The 22440-nt window shown below is 37.1% G+C and overlaps 1 protein-coding gene across 6 annotated transcripts in view; it reads right to left on the bottom strand.

Moving 5' to 3' along the window:
- The window catches only part of RPRD2 (regulation of nuclear pre-mRNA domain containing 2), a 102401-nt gene that overhangs the window by 41419 nt on the left and 38542 nt on the right, over positions 1-22440 (bottom strand). For all 6 annotated transcript variants that reach the window (XM_045544923.1, XM_045544924.1, XM_045544925.1 and 3 more), the window contains exon 2: positions 8021-8150. In XM_045544923.1, the coding sequence (XP_045400879.1) occupies positions 8021-8150 (130 nt within the window). The remainder of the gene's footprint in view (positions 1-8020; positions 8151-22440) is intronic.

Genomic DNA, 22440 nt, shown 5'->3' with positions numbered 1-22440 from the left:
CTCTAATTTGAAATTCAAAATGCTTCAATGAGCATTTCCTTTGAGTGTCATTTGGTGCTCAAAAGTTTCAGATTTTGGAGTATTTTGGATTTTGGATTTTCAGATTCGGGACACTCTATGTATGCCAAGCTCATTGGTTCCCCAAAATCTTTCATGATAGCTTTTTCCAATACAGGTCATATGTAATTCTCTCTATACACTTACGAGTCAGTAAAATCACATTAAGCTCTTACATAACAACTAGCATAAACTCATTTTTCAGTCCAGTTAGAGAAGAAAATTTAATAGCAGAAATAACTGCCTTTTACAAAAGCCTGGGATAGTGACAAGATTTCAATAAGTTCCATCCACGTCAAAGATACACCTACACTCTCACACTATCCAGACATAATATAAGCAAATCTTCAGTTTTTAAAGGGATTCTACAATCTATCTGTAACTTATTCAAATTATTGCTGGTAGTAGAATAGTTCACAGTTTCCCAATGAATAAGGCAACTCTAACATTCACCTCTAAAGATGCAAGATACTTTTCCTGTGCTTCAAATTAAAGTATCAACTATTCTGTTCTCATAATGATGTACATTCAGATAAAGTGGCATTTTTGTCCCTTAGCTACATCTCTAGGACACAAGTGGCAAGTAAGTATAATCAGGTTGGTTTAACTTTCATTTATACCCCTTCCTTTCACATACGTATTTTCTTATAATAATAACTAGTATTCTACAACAAAATCTCCAGGTTCCCAGCCTATGGAATTTCCAACCAGTGATGGAAAGATAAAACTGAAATTTAATAAAAGGAACTGAAATAATTGGAAAATACTTGGGAAAAAAAAGTTTCCCAACTTATCCAAAACCCCTTAGTTTTTCTTTGGTCATCTCTCTTAACAAGTGGCCATGAGTTTACTGTATGCTGACTTTTAATAAAGTGAAATCAACTTAACACTTTGAAGGGATTAAAGGAATAAAATAAATGCTGTAACGCAGAGGTCTCTAAGAGGGTGCTTATGGCTCAAATTCAGTGGTCAGATGTTTTGTTTGCCAGCAATATTTTTTTAAAATCTGACTTAACTTCTCACATTTAAAAACTGAGACTTCATATAAAAATCTAGATTTCTGACCTATCTTAAAAGGGGATAAAAGACTTTATTTAGAACATCTGGCAGCATAAGTTAACACTGGGCTCACATTTCTTTATGGTCATAAGCCTAGAGCTGAGTAACTGCTGCCCCTTTTGGCTGGGTTTTTCTCACACCCAACCCACTTCACTTCTAGACATTTGCTTCTCCTGAATTAAAGGAATTAAAATGAATAGCTTTAAATTAAGAGAATAGAATTCACAAAAGGGTAGAAATCAGTCTAAAGTATAACTGTGGGTAGAAATTTTTAAAAGGGAAACCGATGGGGCTGTTTATAGAATACTTAAGCTCTTATCTTAATATCCTCTCATTTACCATATATTTTAGAATTTCTTTATAAAGCAAGAGTACATCCTATTTCACTAATACAGTCTTTTATTCCTGCTTCTATCATTGTTTTAAGATATATTTTGATAACTGGTAGGGGGAATTCTAACCTTACTATTCTTTTAAAGAATTACCATGGATATTTATCCTTCCATATGAAACCCTATTGATATTTTGACTGGGATTACAATTTTTAGATTATATACTGGTAAGAAACATGTTTTTAACAATAGCAAATCTTTTCCTTCAAAATTACATATCTCCCTTCATCTATACAGATCTTCATTAACATGCTTTAAAACTTTAAAATTTTTCTTTATAAAAGCTTTACAAAGCCAGGCATGGCAGTGCATGCCTATAGTTTCAGCCACTCAGGAGACTGAGGCAAGAGGATCGCTTGAGCCCAAGTCATGTCCAGCCTAGGCAACATAGTGAGACCTCATCTCTAAGAAAACAATAAAAATTTAAAAAAAAAAATTTTTTTTTAAAGCTCTATATACTTCTTATTATAGGGGTGGGGAACCTGTGGCCTTCTAAATCTTTAAGTGGAGACTTTTGACTGAATCCAAATTTTATAGAACAAATCCTTTAATTTTTATCAACAGATTTTTGATCATCTTTTGTATGAACGTATTTACAATACCAAAGAATAAAATAAGTTTCAATGAAATAATCCTCCCAGATTGGCACAACTAGAACCTCAGTAAACAGTAAAGGCTAAATTGATGGCTGCTGTGCTCATGATTTAGTTCAAACTTCCCCCACTTGACTGGCACCTCTACCACACAAGGCTGGTTGGCAAGAGTTTATGGGAATTGTCTGTTATCAGCTTTTGACAAGGTGCACTGTGTTTCTGTTTGAAGTGGAATTTGTGGATAGTTGCACAGCTCTCCCAACATGATGTCTGCTTAACAGCCCATCATGTCAAAGAAGACCAAGAGGACACTGAAGGAAGAAAACAGATTTTTTAATGAGGATTGGGAATTGCAGTATTATCTTGTTTCTGTTAAATATAAGATGATTTGCTTGCTTTGTGATACTGCAATATCAACATTAAAGAAATTCAATGCTCATCAGCATTATAACACTCATAAGTACCACGCATATTTTAAATTTGAGGGAGAGGTGCGAAAGGTTGTATTGCAGAAATTAAAAGATGAAAAGCAAAAGCAAAGATAATTCTTTCAAGGAGCAATAAGACCTGGAAATAATGCCACTGAAGCAACTTATAAAGTAGCTTATATACTTGGGGAAAAAGGGAAGCCGTTCAGTGATACAGAAATTATGAAAGAATGCATTGTCAAAGTTGTAGGATGCTTAGACCCCAGTAACACTTCAAAGTACAAACAACTACCTCTTTCAAGGAGAACCATAACTGATAGGCTGCATGAAATTACCCTTCAACTTAATAGAACAACTTCATGCAATATTTCAAAAGGAAAATATATATTATTCAATTGTTTTGGGTAAATCAACTGATACTACGGACTTGGCGCAGGTTTTAGACTTCATTTGGGTCATAACAGAAGATTTTCTTTGCTACGAAGAGTTATTTACTTTGGGCACTCTTGCAAAAAGATCATGGGGAACAGATATCTTCAACAACTTTCAAGATAAACGTCATGAAGTTGGACTGAACGTGGTAAATTTAGTGAGTGTATGTACAGACGGTGCACCTTCCATGACAGCAAAACATGAAGGGTTTATTGCACAGATAAAAAAAGTATTAACAGATCCAGATGTTCGTTTCTTTTTACTGTATCTTGCACTAGCAAAATCTCTGTGTTAAAGCTACTGTTTTAAGGGACAGTTTGCAACAAATTATGAGTATTAACTATATTCATGCATGTTCAGTTTTGTAACATGCTAAAGTTGGGCTTGGCGCAGTGGCTCACACCTATAATCCTAGCACTCTGGGAGGCTGAGGCAGGCGGATAGTTTGAGCTCAGGAGTTCGAGACCAGCCTGAGCAAGAGCAAGACTCTGTCTCTACTAAAAACAGAAAGAAATTATATGGACAGCTAAAAATATATATAGAAAAATTACCCGGGCATGGTGGCACATGCCTGTAGTCCCAGCTATTCGGCAGGCTGAGGCAAGAGGATTGCTTGAGCCCAGGAGTTTGAGGTTGCTGTGAGCTAAGCTGACGCCATGGCACTCTAGCCCAGGCAACAGAGTGAGACTCTGTCTCAAAGAAAAAAAAAACCAAAAGTCGCAAATAAAGTTCAACGATGAAGTACTCAGTGTGGCTTTGCTATACCATTTTAAAGTGCATTGGCTATCACAGGGACAGGTGTTGGCCAAAATTTTAGGTCTGTGAGAACAGACAGTTAAATTTTATGAAGAACAGAATCAGCAATGTGAATTATTGAAAGAAGATTTCTATAGGAATACAGCATTTCTATGTGATAGGTCAAATCAAAACAACTTAAATATTTCTTTGCAAGGTAAATCTAAGTCTATATACGATATGTGGCAAAAAATCCAAGCATTTTGGAAAAAGATAGCTTCTTCAGAAGAGAATTTCAGATGAACTTTTTCCCCGGTTAGCAAAGGTCACTGATGAGCAGGATGATATATCCGAATCATCTGAAGAATACGCAGCTGTTACAGAATTATTAATTGGAGAATACGCTGAAAGGTTCACTGACTTTGAGAATCATGACATCATACTCAAATTAGCATTTCAGCCTCACCTTGTTGATATTACCAATGCACCTGAAGAACTACAGATGGAATTAACTGAGCTCTGAGTAGACGACTTTTTCACGTTTTAAAACTTTTTATTTATATATTAAAAAATTGTTGTGCATTCCAATAATTAAAATCATTTGAACAACAAAAAAATGGCAGTCTGATTAAACTGCATTTTACAGCCTGCAGAAAACGTTGAGACAGCTTGGTTTTACTCTAGATTTTACTGTTGTGCCACTCCACTTCTTCCTTCACCAACATGCAAGTTCTTTTCCGTCCCTGCCAGCCAGACAGGCAGATGGGAGAGGGAGGCGCAGCCTTCGTTGTCAGTAGTTCTCAATTCTTTGATGTGAAAGGGGCAGCACAGTTATTTAAACTTGATCCAACCTCTTTGTATCTTACAAAGTTAAACAGCTAAAAGTAAAATAAGAAAGCAATGCTTGTGGAATATATAGTGCACATTGGCAGCACTCGCCTCATTACCACTCGTCTGCTTTCTTCTCCTGTTCTATCGTTTCTTTGGAAGGCAGTGGATTTTTCTTTTGCATTTCTGTCTTCTTCAATTTTGACTTATTGAATTTCTTGATCTCAGCCATATCAGGTTTATCAGACCTGGTTGTGGAGGAAGCGGAGCAAGGTGCAAGAGCGAGCAGGATCCAATCTGCACAGTGACCACCACCGAAGTGTCAGTACATGACATTTTAAAGTCATTGTTTGATGCTAAGAAAGAGCCAATGGAACTATGGGAAAATGCAGAATTCCACGCCTTTGACAACATGCACAAAAAATGCTTTCTTGTTTTTTAACCACTTATTGCTGTGAATCTACATTCTCCTACCTAAGCCAAATCAAGACACCCTTAAGGTCACAAATGACTGATACCCATCTAGAGGATCAACTGAAACTGTGGACCTTCATGCTGCAACCAAACATTCAAATGCTTTCCAACAAAAAGTAAACACAATGAAGTCATTAAAAGGTTAACTTTAAAATTACCAAATAGTTTTCATTTTTTGAAATTATTAAGTACATAGTAGTTAGATTTTTACAAATTAATGTACATTTTTAAGTATATCTAATTGAAGCTTCTTGAATGCAGCCTTAGTTGATTATAGCTAAATTAAGGCAGCCTTCCAACATGAAAAGGTTCCCCACCCCTGTCTTATTACATTTAGCTGTTTTTTGTTTTTTTTTTTTTGAGACAGAGTCTCACTGTGTTGCCCAGGCTAGAGTGCTGTGGCGTCAGCCTCGCTCACAGCAACCTCAAATTCCTGGGCTCAAGCAATCCTCTTGCCTGAGCCTCTCGAATAGCTGGGACTACAGGCATGCACCACCATGCCCGGCTGACTTTTTCTATATATACTTTTAGTTGTCTATATGATTTCTTTCTATTTTTAGTAGAGACAGGGTCTCGCTCTTGCTCAGGCTGGTCTCAAACTCCTGAGCTCAAACGATCCACCCACCTCGGCCTCCCAGAGTGCTAGGATTACAGGTGTGAGCCACCACGCTCAGTCTATTACATTTGCTCTTGGGTGGGGCTTCTTTTATGTTGGGGGGAAAGTACCATTTTTTTTTTTAACAAAAGGAAACTTTTTCCTAATTGTATTTTTAAATTAGTTATTGCTAGCATATATAGGAAAGCTATTGATTTTGTATGTTTAAGTTGAATCTGACTATTTAGCTGAATTTTCTTATTAGGTGATTCTCTTGAGTTTTTTATGTAGGCTAGGGATTGGCAAATTATAAACCTCATGCCAAAGCTGGCCTGCTGTCTATTTTTTAAATAAAGTCTTACTGGAACAGAGCCATGCCCATTTGTTTCTGCATTGTCTATGATGCTTTTATGCTAGAATGACAGAGTTAAGTAGCTGTGACACAGATACTACGGCTTGAAAAGCTTAAAATACTTAACTCTCGGCCCTTTACAGAAACGGGTTGCCTATCTGATGTAAGTAATTACGTTAGCTGTGAATAATGACGGTTCTGTCTCTTCTAAATGCATTTCATTCATTCACTTCTTAAAAAGTGGGATCTCCAGCTTAATGATGAATAGTAATGATAGAGGGCTTTTGTCTTGGAATGCTTTGTTTCATCATTAAGTTTAATGTTTAGTACACACTTCTGAATTATCTTTCATTGAGTTAGAAAACTTTTCACAGCTTAAATTTTTAATTTAAAATGCTGCACTTTATTTTGAGATTATGTTCTATTTATTTCTGTGAAATAGTGGTAGCAATACAAAGTAGTTGTTTTTAAAATTGTCTTTACATAGCAAAAAAAAAATTGATCACTCTATATTAATCCATGAACTAGGCCATGAAATCCAAGACTAGGAAACACTAGACTAAGTTTTAAAGAGACAACAGTGATATGTACAACAGAAACTCTAAATACAGGTCACCCATAGTCCTGCTTTTCTTACTCAAAATTATACTGGATGTATATATGTAAAGAGGCAGCACAGATTGGTAGCAAAGAACAACGGGATTTGGGGTCTGGACAGCCTGAAGGAGGAATTCTGGCTACCCACTCCCAGGTAGCTCTGAGAGCTTAGGCAATTTACCTAACCTCTTCAAGCCAGAGTTTCTTCTTCCTTAAAATGAGGGTAAAAGTAGTACCACTGTATAAATTTGTTCTCAGAATTAAATGATAAAGCACTTTGCAATAATATTTGGCCAGTTATAAGTATTCAAGAAATGGTAGCTATTATTATTATTTTATATATCTTATTACTTAGTACATTCACATAGGAACATATTTTCATCTTTTGTAATAACAAAGTAGACATTTCAAGTTAACAATCCAAAGGCAGGAACAAGGATCATGCAGTTCTGACTAGGTTAACAGTAATAAATGGGTCAATGCTAATAAATACATAATCTGAGGGAGTATTTAGCTATTATGATTGTTCCGTATAATTGTTTATCCTGTAATTGTGTGTGTCTCTTGTATAAAGCAAACAATTTAAAAATATGAATGCAACACAAAGAAAATGCAATAAATACAGGACAAAAATAAGATCAAATATAAGTTTGTACTATACATACCAAAATCCCCCCCAAATGTGGGGATGTCTAATAGGTATTCAAAAGAAGGGTCCATGGTCAACATTTAGGAAATGCTGTTTTGAAATCAGCACTGTAATGCCCCCAAAAGAAGACAAATTACTGATATGATAATGTGCATTTTGAATCTTCAGAAGAGGAAAGGCAGTATGGATTATTCTCCAAACTAAAAATTTGCACATGAAAGCTTTCTTTCTCTGACCATTTCATAAGAATACACTGTGGGAAATGCTGCATACAAATTCTGCTAAGAATGGAGTAAATCAGTGTGAAAGTGGGAATATGAAGTTGAGAAGTTTACATTTGTTTTTAATTACATAGATTTCATGGAGAGGGGCAAGATTGCAGAAAGATTCTGAAAGAAGAAATGAACTGTGCTTAAAAAAAACAAAACAAAACAAAACAAAAGCAGAACAAAAACTGAAGCACTAGTTAGAAAGAAGCACATCTAGAGAATATCACCAGGAGATATATATGGTTGAGTTAGGATATATAGGAGACCAGTTTTTGAAGATGGAAGAAAAATCATTGAGTAGTGCTGAAAAGAAAAGAGAAGAAAAGAAAAGAAAAGAAAAGAGAAGAGAAAAGAAAAGGGAAAGGAAAAAAAAGAAGAAGAAAGTTTTAAAAGGAAAATGTGTGTATTAGCAAGAAAGTTACAACGAACTAGTTGGGCAAAATATCCTTGGATCTTCAAGCATGTTTAACTATTACAGTTCTTACTAATGGGTAAAAAGGGAAACTAAAAGTCCAAATTTTCTAAGGTTAGCTTCTACAGAGCAATAAAAATTTACTTACTTCACTAGAGCAGCTGCTTCAGGAAGTACGTCAGCAAATGATTCACGGAATATGATTGCATTTTTCCTTTTACAGTTCTGTATGACATCATTGGCAAGGTAAAAGAGATTCAAGCGGTGGGGATACGCAGCTAGAGATGACAAAAGACAACAAATAAAACCAAATGAGTCAATATTTATACTTAATTCAACTTATTCCAAATACAGTGTTTTCAAACTATAATTGCTTTTATACATGGATGTGAAAGGATGGATGTAATTACATAGAAAGAAGGAAGGATGGATAAACAGATAAATGAACTAATGGATCAGTTTACTGTACATACTAAAAACCTTGACTACTTCAGGTTAAGTTTCTATTCAAGGTATTTCTCAAATAGATTTCTCCTTCACTTTGTATACATTTGGCACTGACAAAAACCATCAACTCTGGAGAAGCTAAAATAAAACAAAATTGTACTCCAAGGAAGATAAAACAATTAAGTTGAACAAATTAAACTTGCTGTGGAAATACCAAGGTTAGCGGAAAGAGCACGGGCTTTGGAATAGAATCAGAATGTGACTTCTGGCAATTTCTTTATCATTGTAGACAGAAGACCCTTGTCATCAACCAACCCAGATACTACTCAGATACACCCAAGTCTTCTCATCTACATCTACTGAAAGGAGGCTCTGTTGCTACTTTCATCATTAGGTAAGTGTCCTAAAATAATATAATCCCATGTATATACCTACGTTAAGTTTTTCAAAGGCCCATGACAAGGCCCAATCAATTTACTACCTAAAACACTGAGCAAAGCCACTGCAAGTTTCATTATTATGCTGGGCAATTTCAACATCCATATCTTTGATCCATCAAGTTTTCTAGTCTCTCAATTCCTTCCCTGACCACAAACTTCCACTCCCATTATACTTGCTTTTCAATTTCATCAAGTTCTCAGTTCTTTATTTTCTCTAACACTACATTCTCCTCCAGCACTCAATTCTTTCTCTATCGATTTCAGAGTCTTTGGTCCATTTTTTAAACTTTTCTCCCTAGTCAGTGTTCTATCACGTGCACTTAACAAAAATTCTAAATTTCGATCAACCTAACAGAATGTCTTTATTGGTGCTGCTGGATTCTGCTGAAGAAAAATCATAGTAGAAGGCTGGGCGAGGTGGCTCATGCCTGTAATCCTAGCACTCTGGGAGGGCAAGACAGGAGGATCGCTTGACCCCAGGAGTGTGCGGTTAGAGTGAGCTATGATGACACCACTGTACTCTACCCAGGGCGACAAAGTGAGACTACCATCTCACAAAAAAAAAAAAAGAGAGAGAGAGAGAGAGAAAGAAAAAAGAAAAATCATACCAAAAGAGAATTAAAACCACTTAAATTCAGTATTCATGTGTGCCCTCAATGATATATACCGGGTCTGTCCGGAAAGTACCCAGCCATGTAATATGAAAAATGGAGACATTTACTGAATAAGATATAAGAAACACTGTACGCAGGACAATGATGCCTCAGTCCCCTTCAAAGTAGGCACCTTGGGACCTCACACAGTTCTCCCAGTGTCTCTTAACCTAACCCATACACGTTCAACATTCTGAGGTGTTCTGCTTGTTGCAGGCCTTCCAGAACATGGATCACTTTCAATAGATTCTCAACCATCTTTGTAACGTCTGTGCTACACTTCTACTTGCGCTGCACTCATTGCATTGTCCCTGAAAGCCTTCTGAATCATCTGACTAGTTTCTGTGGAGGAGTGTTCAAGCTTAAAACGCAAAATTTGATGCAGACTTGTTCCTCTACTTTTCAGTTATTTTGAATGCGACGGCCACACAGCACACATGCTCACTCAACGGTGTCTAGCGTCCCACTGACTAGTGAAGTTGTCATTGTTTATGCATGAGCATTCCAGTCCACTCTCTTTGGCTGCCAGGTTATATCGACATCATGCAAACCGTTCTCGTTATGTTAACAGTGGCTGGATACTTTCTGGACAGATCTTGTATAATCTCTCCACGTGTCCTTAATCGGCATCCTCTCTCTAAGAGGTATTTCAAATTTTTATCACTCTTGTCAAGCCCCTATCTTACTACATCCCTTCTCACTCTTAGAAGATGAGCTTATATGCTATTACACTGGAAAAGCAGAAATCATTAGATGGGAATAATCTCTTCTGAAAAAAATCTGTATCTGTATCTTTTAAGTATCTGTACTTAAAATCATTCAGATCGGTTTACCAATTAAAAAGTGTCACTCCTATTGAAGAGAAATCCCTCCACTAGATACTGTTTCCTAGCTTCTCTTCACTCCTTGGGAATGTTATACTCCATTAACTATCCTTGTTTCTTGTATTTAAATTTGTATGTATAAAGTTTTATTTTCTTGTAGCTCTTTCACCTCTAATTATATCTTTTTTTTTTTTTTTTGAGACAGAGTCTTACTCTGTTGCCCGGGCTACTAGAGTGCCATGGTGTCAGCCTAGCTCACAGCAACCTCAAACTCCTGGGCTCAACTGATCCTCCTGCCTCAGCCTCCCGAGTAGCTGGGACTACAGGCATGTGCCACTGCACCCAGCTAAGTTGTTCTATTTTTAGTAGAGATGGGGTCTCATTCTTGCTCTGGCTGATCTCAAACTCCTAAGCTCAAGCAATCCTCCCGCCTCGGCCTCCCAGAGTGCTAGGATTATAGGCATGAGCCATCGTACCCAGCCTCTAATTATATCTTGATTCATATTTATATTAATATAGTATTCCTTCTGGCTCTCTCTCAACACATATACATGCATGTCTCTCCTATTTTAAACAAGTATTCTTGTGGCCATTTTAGGTTTCCCCTAGACTTATCTTTTTCCTTCCTTGCCTTCCTTTAGTTAAGATCTTTTAGATTTAGGGGTCTGAACGTTTTGTATGTACACTCACTATCTCCACTTTAACTCCCATTAACTCCATAATTATAGGAGCTACCTTTTATTTTTTGCACTTAAAATATGCAAGCTAAGAGATTATGTTACATAAATTATACTGTATCATTTATGTTGACAACAGTTCATTCAAATAGCAATTGCCAAAGTTACCAATAAATCACAATTTATTAAACCCAATGGAGATTTTCAAAAAATGTCATTTGTTTGTAGCTTTTGGCACACAGAATAGTTTCTTAATTTCTCCTTTGGCTTCTGTCATAACCACTTTCAGTTTTTTTCTTACCTCTCTCTGGCTGCTCCTCCACAATCATGTGGAAGTAGGCATTCTGCCTGTGACTACCCTCCTTTAAATGTCGATACTCTCCAGGCTTCTCTCCTGGGCACTCTTCACTATTTACTCACAGCATAGTGTTTTAAGATTTCAGGCTTTAAGTCATCTGTTTTATTCCTGGCTCTGTCGCTTATTAGCTTCGGGGTCTTATATATTACTTCACTCTTCTATGTCACTTTCATTGTAAAACGACAACCTTAAAATTATTAGAACTAAATGGAGCAATGTATGTAAAGCATTTAGGACTGGCCTTAGCACACACAAAATGGAAGGCTATCAGCCTAATCACCCACTTCCATGGCTTTAACTACAAGCACCTATGTAACGACAACTCTTATATCCAAACATATCAAGCCTGGATTTCCCTTTACCAGTCAATGTACACATCCACTTTTAAGTCTCAGAGGTACCTTGAGCTTGAGTTTTCATATTTTATTAATCATCTTTCTCCTCTTCCGTTTGTTACTGCTCTTGTATTTAGCTAGAACTTTAGCAATTTTTTTTTTAAAGGAGACAGTCTCACCCTGTCACCTCAGGCTAGAGTCCAGTGGCCCAATCACAGGTCACTGCAACATCAAACTCCTGAGCTCAAGTGATCCTCACACCTCAACCTCCCAAGTTCCTCTCACTATATGTGTGTACCACCACACCTGGTTAATTTTTTTTAATTGTTTTTTGTAGAGATGGGGTCTCTCTATGTTGCCCAGGCTGGTCTTAAACTCCTGGCCTCGAGCAATACTCCTGACTCAGCCTCCCAAAGAGCTGGGATTACAGGTGTGAGTCACCATAGCCGGTGTAGCAATTCTTTTTGACTTTTCCTTACCTCTGCACTCCCATTTAATAAATCTCTAAGCCTAGCCAATTTTGTCTCCAATAATACTTCTCAAATTTATCCCCCCTTCTTTTCCTATTATTGCTCTTTGCTGGGCTTCATCACCTCTGACCTGGACTACTACTGCAGCCATCTCCTAACTGGGAGGCTAGTTATCTTGCCTCTAAACTGGGCCCCCTCAAATTTACTCCCTTTTATTGCTGCCAAACTTATTTTCTAATATGCAAACATCATCTATTTCTCATGTCAAATCTGTTAATGATTTCCTACTGCTTAGTGGAAAAAGTTGTAAGACTGTACCCTCCGTTATGATCTGCACCTTGTCTTCTGTTCTAAGTCTCATCTCTTCCCCATTGAATTTGAGGTTCTATCTTTAATGAATTACTCACAGTTCCCAGAACCTTTGTTCATGTTATCTCTCAGAATTTTCCTCTTATATGATAACTCATCCTGAATAATTTTCAGTGGTTTTCTACTCATCTATAGGAAAGTCTAAATTTAATTCATGTCCGATTCTAACCACCCCACCATCTCAATCTCTACTTCTTCCCCAAACTACCCCAAACTCTTTTATTACTACGTTTCCCTAATGCAAACTGTCTAGTCAGAGCACTGTGGAAATTCTGGTGGAATAAAACAAGTTGGCTGGAGTAGTTTGGGAAGATGCCTAAAGGAAGTAGAAATTGAGAAGATCCGTACTGAATACTTTTCAAAGCCCTCTGTAACCTGTTTCTTGCCTATCTGCTGAGCCTCAACTTTAGCCACTATCTCCCTTAAAGCTCCAGCTTAGTGAATTACTCTTTGTTCTCATCTCCAAGCCCTATACCCCTTGCCTTGTATTGCTGTCCTTGTTTCAACAGGCTAATTCCTTTTCTTTCTTCAGGTCTCAGCTTATATATAACATCTTCAAAGAAGCATCCCTTGACTCCACAAGACTATGCTTTTAGTGTACCATGTCTTACACCTACCATAGAATTTATCACACTGTTGTGTACTTGTGTGTATACCCCACTGGAGTATAAGCACTGTGAACGCTGGGATTCTGTCTTGTTTACTACCATGTTCTTAATGACTAATTCAGTGGCTGGTAAGTGCCTAATTAGTATTAGTTAAATGTTTGATGGAGAAGTTAAATTTTCATAGGCAGAAAGGAAGAAGAAGAACATTCCAGAGAACAAGCCATGAGCAAGGGTGCTGAGTAGGACTGTTATCATTCCCATTTAATAGATGGAATGAAGTGAACTGCCCAAAGTCATAGATTTTAAGTGGTGGAGCTGGGATTCAAATCCAGATGGTTTGGCTCCAGAGCCAGACTCTTAACCACTCTCTATTTTTATTTGTCTGACCAGGAGGGTCTGCATGAAAGAACAATGGAGAATAAGCAAAGATGACAAATTTTTTTGAGACTTAAATACTGAGCTAAAATGTTTTAGTCTTTATTCTATGGTCAAGAATAAGTCATGAAAAGTTTCTATACAGTAGGGAGTTTTAGAAAAAACGCAAATAATTTTAGTGTTAGAAATAATAACAAAAAGAACTAATGAACACCATAAGGAAGCAACAAGACAAATCCAGAAGGTGAGATACTCTATGGGACAACCGGCCCACTCTCGTCAACAGTTAAGTGGCATAAAATGTACTCAACAGATTAACAGACTCAAGGGACACAGCAATCACATGTAATTAATTTGTGTTCCTGGACTGGTTATAGATTTGGACTAACCAGCCAGCTGTAAGTGACATTATTGGATTAATGGAGGATATCAGAATGTGGTCTCAGATAAGATGAAAATTTAATGAAATGGAAACGAAGAGATCATCAACTGGAAAAAAACAGTAATTACAGAATACTTTCATTTTAGAAAAGAAAGTTGTATCTTTATTTGTATAATAAAAGAGATCAGAAAGGATATGAAACTAAGTTTTCATAGTACTGATCTTTAAGAGGGATATATATCTCTCCCCCTTTGCCTGCTTGTATTCTACTTTTATATAATACGTATTTGCTACTTCCATAATAAAATGTTATTAAAGAAATACAATTATTTTTGTCCAGAAGGTTTGACTGGTTTTCTTGAAGTAATCTGTACTTCCATCCTGGACTTCTTTGAACGGCAGACTCAAATATCCACCTGCCCACCCAACACCCCCACTTGGACATCTAATAGACAGCTCAGAGTCAACATATCCAAAACTGACCAGAAGGTCAGTTATATCTTATCTCTTCCTCTAAACTGTCTCCTCCTATAGTCTTCTCCATCTCAGTAAATGGCATTTCTATTTCTTCTGGTGGCTCCAGGAAAAAATCTTGAGTCATGATTGACTCTTCTCTATCTTTCACACTCCATATTCAAACTATCAGCATATCTCATTAATGCTACCTTTGAAATACGTACCAACGTAGGAATTTACAGATACGGAAAGGGGGAAGGCCAAAATTAATCTTATGGTGTTGGACTGTAATTAGAAGTCTTGATATGAACTCAGTTATATACAGAAAACATAGATGAATGAATATACATGTTTGTGTGTGTATATACATACAACTATTTTCTACATCTCTCCAACCAAAAAGGCCTAGAAGCAATGACATTCCAGTAGCAATGAGCAAATCCAATGTCTAGATCTTGGTTTCTAAGAGGAACTAGGGTTTCTTGGAGAAATAACTGATTCCAGGCCAGGATACAAGAAGAGTTTGAACATCTTGCACCAGAAAGTAAAAAAGCACTCAAAGAATCATGTCAAAAGAATAAGGCACCAGCTTGAAGGGTTCCTACTGGCAAAATCTATGACAAGCTAAGTGTCAAAATAAGTTAACAGTAAAGCAATATGACCCACTGAATGAAACAAGAATCCATGAATATGGAGTGATGTAAATAATAAACGGGGTAAGGGGGAAAACCCTGCCTTATGGTCAAATGCCAACTAAAAACCGTAGAGAAATGATGGAATTTTAAAAATCAGCATTGGCAGCCATCACAGTAAACACTGACTCAAGCAACAATTATCAATGGATGCCAAAGCTAGTGAGACAAACTTTAATGAGGAACAGGATATTTATAGAGTCTCAAACTATTTCCCCATAAAATATTCACTGGCTTTACAGTGGAGAAATCCAGTAAACATCATCTTAACCAAGTTGTAAAAGTTAACATCACTATTAATGGGAAAGACATTATATTCCTCCAAATACAATGCATTAAGAACACAGCATCAGTTTTGTGGTATTCCTGCCCCAAACTGCATAACCTGAATTTAATAATAGGAAAATATCAGACAAATAGAAATTTATGGATATTCTACAAGTTACTGGTCCATACTCTTCAAAACTGTCAAGGTCACGAAAAACAAACACTCAGAAATGTTTCAGACTGAAGAAAACAAAAGAGATGTGATACCTAAATGTAACACATAATCCTGGACCTTTAAAGACTATTATTGAAACAACTGGCAAAATAAAACTAGGGTGTGCAGATTCAATGGTAATATTGTATCAACATTCATTTCCTGATTCTAGTAGTTGTATAGAGCTTATTTAATAACCATTACTGTGGATTGAATTGTGTCCCTCAAATATTCATATGTTGAAGCCCTAACACTCAATGTGACTATAATTGGAGACAGAGCCTATAAGGAAGTAATTAAGGGCTAGGCTCGGTGGCTCATGCCTGTAATCGTAGCACTCTGGGAGGCCGAGGCAGGCGGATCGTTTGAGCTGAGGAGTTCGAGACCAGCCTGAGCAAGAGCGAGACCCCACCTCTACTAAAAAAATAGAAAGAAATTTGCTGGACAACTAAAAATATGTATAGAAAAAATTAGCCGGGCATGCCTATAGTCCCAGCTACTCGGGAGGCTGAGGCACAAGGATTGCTTGAGCACAGAAATTTGAGGTTGCTGTGAGCTAGGCTGACTCCACAGCACTCTAGCCCGGGCAACAGAGCGACACTCTGTCTCAAAAAAAAAAAAAAAAAGGTAATTAAGGTTAAATAAGGTCAAGAGTAGGGCCTTACAAAAAAGACACTAGGCCGGGTGTGCTCACTCCTATAATCCCAGCACTTTGGAGGGCCAAAGCAGAAGGAACTCCTTGAGTCCAGTTCAAGGTTGCAGTGAGCTATGATAGAACCACTGCACTCCAGCCTGGGCAACAGAGTGAGACCTTGTCTCTTAAAAAACAAAAACACAACAACAACAACAAAACACACCAGAGCTAATGCTCCCTTCCTCCACCCCACCCTCATAGCAAATGTGGCCATCTATAAAACCTAGGAGAGAACCCTAAACTCTGACCAGTAACAAACTAGACTTTGATCTTGGACTCTGCAGCCTCTAGAACTGTGAGAAAATAAATTTCTGTTGTTTAAAGCACACACTCTGTGGTATTTTGTTATGGCAGCCCAAGTGACTAATACAACTATATAAGAAGAATATCCTTGTTTTTAGGAAATGAACACCAGAGTATTAAATAGGGCATCATGTCTGCAACATAGTCTCAAATAGTTCAGAAGAAAAAGTGTGTAGAGAGAACAGTAAGAGAGATAAAGCAAATATGGTAAAATATTAATAACTGGGGAATCTGAGTGAAAGGTACACAGGAGGTCTTTGTAATACTCTTACAACTTAAAGATTGAAATTATTTAAAAATAACAAGTTAAAAAATATATGGACTCCAACTACTACTTACCACCTCTATCACTGCCTCCTGGTCTAAGTCACCATCACTTTTTGCTTGAATTATTATAATGGATGTCCTAACTGGTCTCCCTGTGAGTGAGCCTTGAAAAATATAAATCTGATCACACTACTCCATTGCTTAAATCCCTCCAATAATGGTTCCCTCCTTCCTTAATAAGAGTAAAGTTCAACGTCCTTACAATGGCCTATAAACCCTGAACAATCTGGTCCTGCATTATTTCTCTGGTCTAATTTCCTCATTATCACTCATTCCATTCCAGCCACCCCCTGCCACCTTCCTGTCTCTGCAGGGCCTACAACACACCTGGCATGCTCCTTACCTCAGGGTCATTTACACTTAATGTTGCCTCTGCCTGGAATATTCTTTCCCCATATTTCTCATAGTTCACTCTCTTATCAACTTTAAATCTTTGCCCAGGCCAGGCACAGTGGCTCATGCCTGTAATCCTAGCACTCTGGGAGGCTGAGGTGGGAAGACAGCTTGAGGCCAGGAGTTCAAGACCAGCCTGAGCAAGAATGAGACCCCATTTCTACTAAAAATAGGAAAATTAGCTGGGTGTTGCGGTACGCGCCTATAGTCCCAGCTACTCGGGAGGCTGAGGCAGTTGGATTGCTTGAGCCCAGGAGTTTGAGGTTGCTGTGAGCTAACCTGATGCCATGGCACTTCACTCAGGGCAACAGAGTGAGACTCTGTCTCCAAAAAAAAAAAAAAAAAAAAATCTTTGCCCAAATGGTACTTTCTCAGTGAATACTTCTCTGACTACCTTATTGAAAATTGCAACATCAAGCTAGCAACACTCCTATCATCCTTCCTTACTTTATTTTCCCAATAACCATAATTTTCCAATATACTCTACGATTTACGTCTATCTACCCCTGCCCCAGGGAATATAAGCTCCATAAGGACAAGGATTTTTTTCAGTTTTATTTACTGTTGAATTCTCAGCACCTAGAATTGTGCCTAACACATATTAGGCTTTCAGTATAACTATCACTCAAATAAATAAATTAGAAAAAAAGAGAAGAAAAGCACAAGGAAAAGAAGAAAAGGCAATAAAATGAGTAGTCCTCGCTTCAGTTTGGTTAATAATCCCACAAGGTTTCTTATGTAACTGTATAGCACAGGTAGACCTATCTAAGATACAATGAGGTATTCTAGGGCTATGGCAGAAGTTAACCTAGATATTAAGTCACTCGTCTCACAACAGCAATTACTCAACAATCTAGAAGCTAAGCACTCAGCCTTTTTATCATTATAGAGAAAAGGTAAGGTTAGCAAAAGGAAAATGAGGGTCACTGATTAAAGCCTAAGTACCTTCAAAATAAAACTGTTAACCTGGGGGCAAAAGGATTAGGTAATTTTTAACTTGAGTTAATATTAAAATTTTGTGTCTACCTTGCCTTGTTCCAAAAATAGGTTAAGGCAGTTGATATATAAAGTGTTTTCAGCACAGGCAGTCTTTCCATTATAGAGAACAAGAGTTACGGTATAATGGAAAGGATACAAGCATGAGAGTCAGAAGACCTGAGTTGTAACCCTTGAAAAGGATTTTCTTTTTTTTTTTTTTTTGTCCTTCTCCTCTCCAATTCATTTTCATTAGCTTCAGTCTGTCCTCACTTACAAAGCAAGGATGATGAAAGGAAAAACAAAAAGAAAAGGCTATATGGACAAAAATGTTATCTATAATTGTAGAAAAACTAGAAGCAACCTAAAGAATAACAACAGAAGAACAGAAAGCCAGGCATGGTGGCACATGCCTATACTCCTAGCTACTCAGGAGGCTCAGGTGGGAGGATCACTTGAGCCCAAGAGTTTGAATCCAGCCTGGGCAACAGAGCAAGGCCCTGTCTCTAAAAAGGAAATAACAAGGGAATAGTTAAGTAAAGGTACACGTGTTATGTGGTTGATAAGTATGTACCTGTAAATAACATGAAGATGCTTGCATTAGAGTTAGTGGAAAACAAACAGAAGAAAAATGTACATACACCATTATGTAATACACTATGAGAATGTAAATGAACATTTAAAAATGGATGTTATTTTCTAGACTGTAATATAGTTATAATAAAAAATAAAAGCATATAAAATAACCAATTTCGATTAGAATGTCTGTAACACACCCTCTTGGCTTTAACATTCTATAATTAAATAAGTATTAGTGAAGACAGTACAAATAATGGGAAAGCCACTAGAACATTTAAATAGAATTATGCCTTTTTTCAAAGAATCCTTATCTCTTTAAAGAGATATACTCCAACTTCCTTAAAATCACTTAGTTGCTTTGTTGAGGGTTAACAAGAAAAGATTATTTTGCTGTGAGCTAGGCTGACGCCACAGCACTCTAGCCCAGGCCACAGAACAAGACTCTGTCTCAAAAAAAAAAAAAAAAAAAAGATCAAGAAAAGATTAATTATCTGAAAAAGCATCAAAGTAGCAGAAAGAACAGTCAACTGCATAGAAAATCTGAGTGCCACACTGTTCCACCACTATGTGCAGATGATCATTTATCACCCAAACTGGGACACTTGGAGAGTGAAAGGTTATCGCATCAGGATGTGGTAACATATGTGTTAGACTGAGCTAAGACCCAACTCACCTAAAGCCTTTGTAAGATGAATGGATTAAAAAAGTTTCTAAAGCCCCTTTTAGATCTAAATACTGTAATTTTCTTTCTCTTTTATGAACTTAAAATACTGAACAAATGGTGCTACACTGTATAGAAGTCAGATGCTTCCTTTGTTTATTAAACTAAACATTAATTCTTTAAAGAGAGTACCTTAATTTCTTCATTGGGGGTTCATATTTGTAATTAAGTTTATCTGGGGACAGATTAACTAACAAAATGTAAGACTCTTTCTCTGATGAGATGTTCTTGTTGGGACTGAGAAACAATGTACTAACTCAGTGATACTATGGTTATGGGGAACCCTAGCACTGTATGTGCCATCCCCAATAACCAAAAGCATGATATGAATACCATATGCTCCACAGAATATCCTAATACAAAAATTAGAGATATCAAGAGATATAGGTTACTGGAGGTCATATCATTATTTGCATTTAGTATATAAGAATTCACTTCTAAGTACTTAGCCAAAGTGAAAGAGAAAGAACAATTAACAATAAAGTTAAATGTTCAGAGGTAAAGGCAATTATAGTCCCTCTCCTTATCCTCAGGGGACACATTCCAAGACCCCCTAATTGGATGCCTGAAAATGCAGGTAGTACCTAACCCAACTGCTACTGGATGTGTCTACTGGAACACATTCCTGTTCATATATTCCACGCACAAATTTATGCCTTTTCCATCCTAACTAAGGGCTTATCACCCATTGTGGCCATAATTTTTGCAGTTTGAGGTGCAACAGCAAAACTAACACAAATTTCTTTTTTCCTTCCTCACAATTTCACAGATAAAAGACTAAGATCTTAGCAAACTCAGCATACAATTTTTTTTCTTTTCTTAGTAAATTGAGAACTTTCACCTTTTCACTTAAAGGAAGCACTTTATGGCTTCTCTTTGGCATATATCAATTGCCAGCATCATTACTCCTGTGATTTAGGGCCATTATTAAATAAAATAAGAGTTACTTGAAGCACTACTATTATAGCAACAGTCAATCTGATAACAGAGTCTGCTACTAAGTGACTAGTAGGCAGGTCAACAATATGGAAACTCTAGGCAAAGGGACAGCACAAGATTTCATAACGCTACTCAGAATGGTAATGCAGTTTAACTTATTGTTTATTTCTGGAATTTTTTTTTTTTTTTTGGAGACAGAGTCTCGCTTTGTTGCCCAGGCTAGAGTGAGTGCCATGGCAAAAGTCAGCCTAGCTCACAGCAACCTCAGACTCCTCGGCTTAAGCGATCCTACTGCCTCAGCCTCCTGAGCAGCTGGGACTATAGGCATGCGCCACTATGCCCGGCTAATTTTTTCTATATATATTTTTAGTTGTCCATATAATTTCTTTCTATTTCTAGTAGAGACGGAGTCTCGCTCTTGCTCAGGCTGGTCTCGAACTCCTGACCTCGAGCGATCCACCCGCCTCGGCCTCCCAGAGTGCTAGGATTACAGGCGTGAGCCACCACGCCTGGCCTATTTCTGGAATTTTTCATTTGTTATATTTGTATAGCAGTTAGAACTGAGGAAAGTGAAACTGTGGATAAGGGGCAACTACTGTAAATATCAGGAAGAAATTGAGGCCATAGAGAAATACTGGCTAATGAAGAAATGGAATAATATTATCTTCACAAAAATGACAAGAGCCAGAAGAGTCAGAAGTTTGACTCTCCCTAAATTTGCTGGTATTCCAAGCATCAAAACATTCAACTGATTTAATCTCTGAATATGATTGACCCTATGGGATTATATACTACCAAATATAGTATATATCATACATATATATATTTCTATACAAGGTTGTTTACCAAAAAATCATAAACATTGTAATTAGTAAATAACTTCAAATATTTTCAAGCCTAATCTCATTTTATGTACTGACTTTAGCAACTAAATCCCAATTAAAATTACTTCAATATACATTGAGCTGGGCGTGATGGCCTGCAATCCCAACTACTCAGGAGGACTGCTTGAGGCCAGGAGTTTGTGACCATGGGCAACATATCAAGACCCTCATATCTACAAAATCTAAAAACAAAAATTAGCAGGGAGTAGTGGTGCAAGCCTGTAGTCCCAGTTACTCGAGGCTGATGTGGAAGGATCACTTGAGTTCGAGGTGACTCAACTGGGTGAGAGTGAAACCCTGTCTCTTAAAAAAAAAAGAAAGAAAGAAAACAGCCACATCTAAATTAAAAATTTCAAAGTAGTCTGTTAACATTTATAAAGTATTGATCTACTTTATAAAGTACAAAAAATCTAACAGCTCATTAAAATAATTTACTACTCAGAGTATCTGTTAAACATTGTTATATACAATTATCTAGAAATCTACTAAATCCAAATCTCTCCAATTCTAAACAGGAAACTGTTCAGTGTTATCAATTATCTAAACCAGTCACAAGAAAATTAGAATCTAAACATCCACTAACAGGTGAGTTGATTTATTAAATTCACAAAATTAATGTAACCATTATCAAATAGAAAGACTTGCAGAAAATACAAAAATGGTTTAAATATTAAAAAGTAAAAAAAAAAAAAATCACAGTACTAAAAGCTATGTCAACCTTGACTCTTCATTCCCCTTATTTTCTACATCTAAATCCTGTCCATCCTACCTTTTTACTATTGTATTTCGTTGTATTTGAAATACTGTCATTTATATCATGTACCATTTTATGTACCATCAAGAAATTTAAAAAGTACTTCCACAGGGCCCTGTGGCTCACACCTGTTATCCCAGCACCATGGAGGCTGAGGATCGCTTGAGCCCAGGAGTTCAGGCTGCAGTGAGCTGTGATGATGCCACTGTACTCCAACCTGGGCAAGAGAGTGGGACCCTATCTCTAGAGGGAAAAGAAAGTACTTACCATTAATTGAATGAAACCATTGACTGCAATATACCTGTTGCTTTCAAACATGTTAAAATGGGGGGGGGGGACGTACATTTTAGAATTGATAGAATTCAGAATTTCTAATTTATTTTCCTTTGTCCACTCCTTCTTCAATACCTTACTTCAGTTCCTTATCACCAC

This window comes from Lemur catta, chromosome 3 (assembly GCF_020740605.2).
Source record: "Lemur catta isolate mLemCat1 chromosome 3, mLemCat1.pri, whole genome shotgun sequence".
NCBI lineage: Eukaryota > Metazoa > Chordata > Mammalia > Primates > Lemuridae > Lemur > Lemur catta.
The sequence above is the reverse complement of the archived record's forward strand: the minus strand, read 5'-3'. Positions and strand labels throughout refer to the sequence as shown.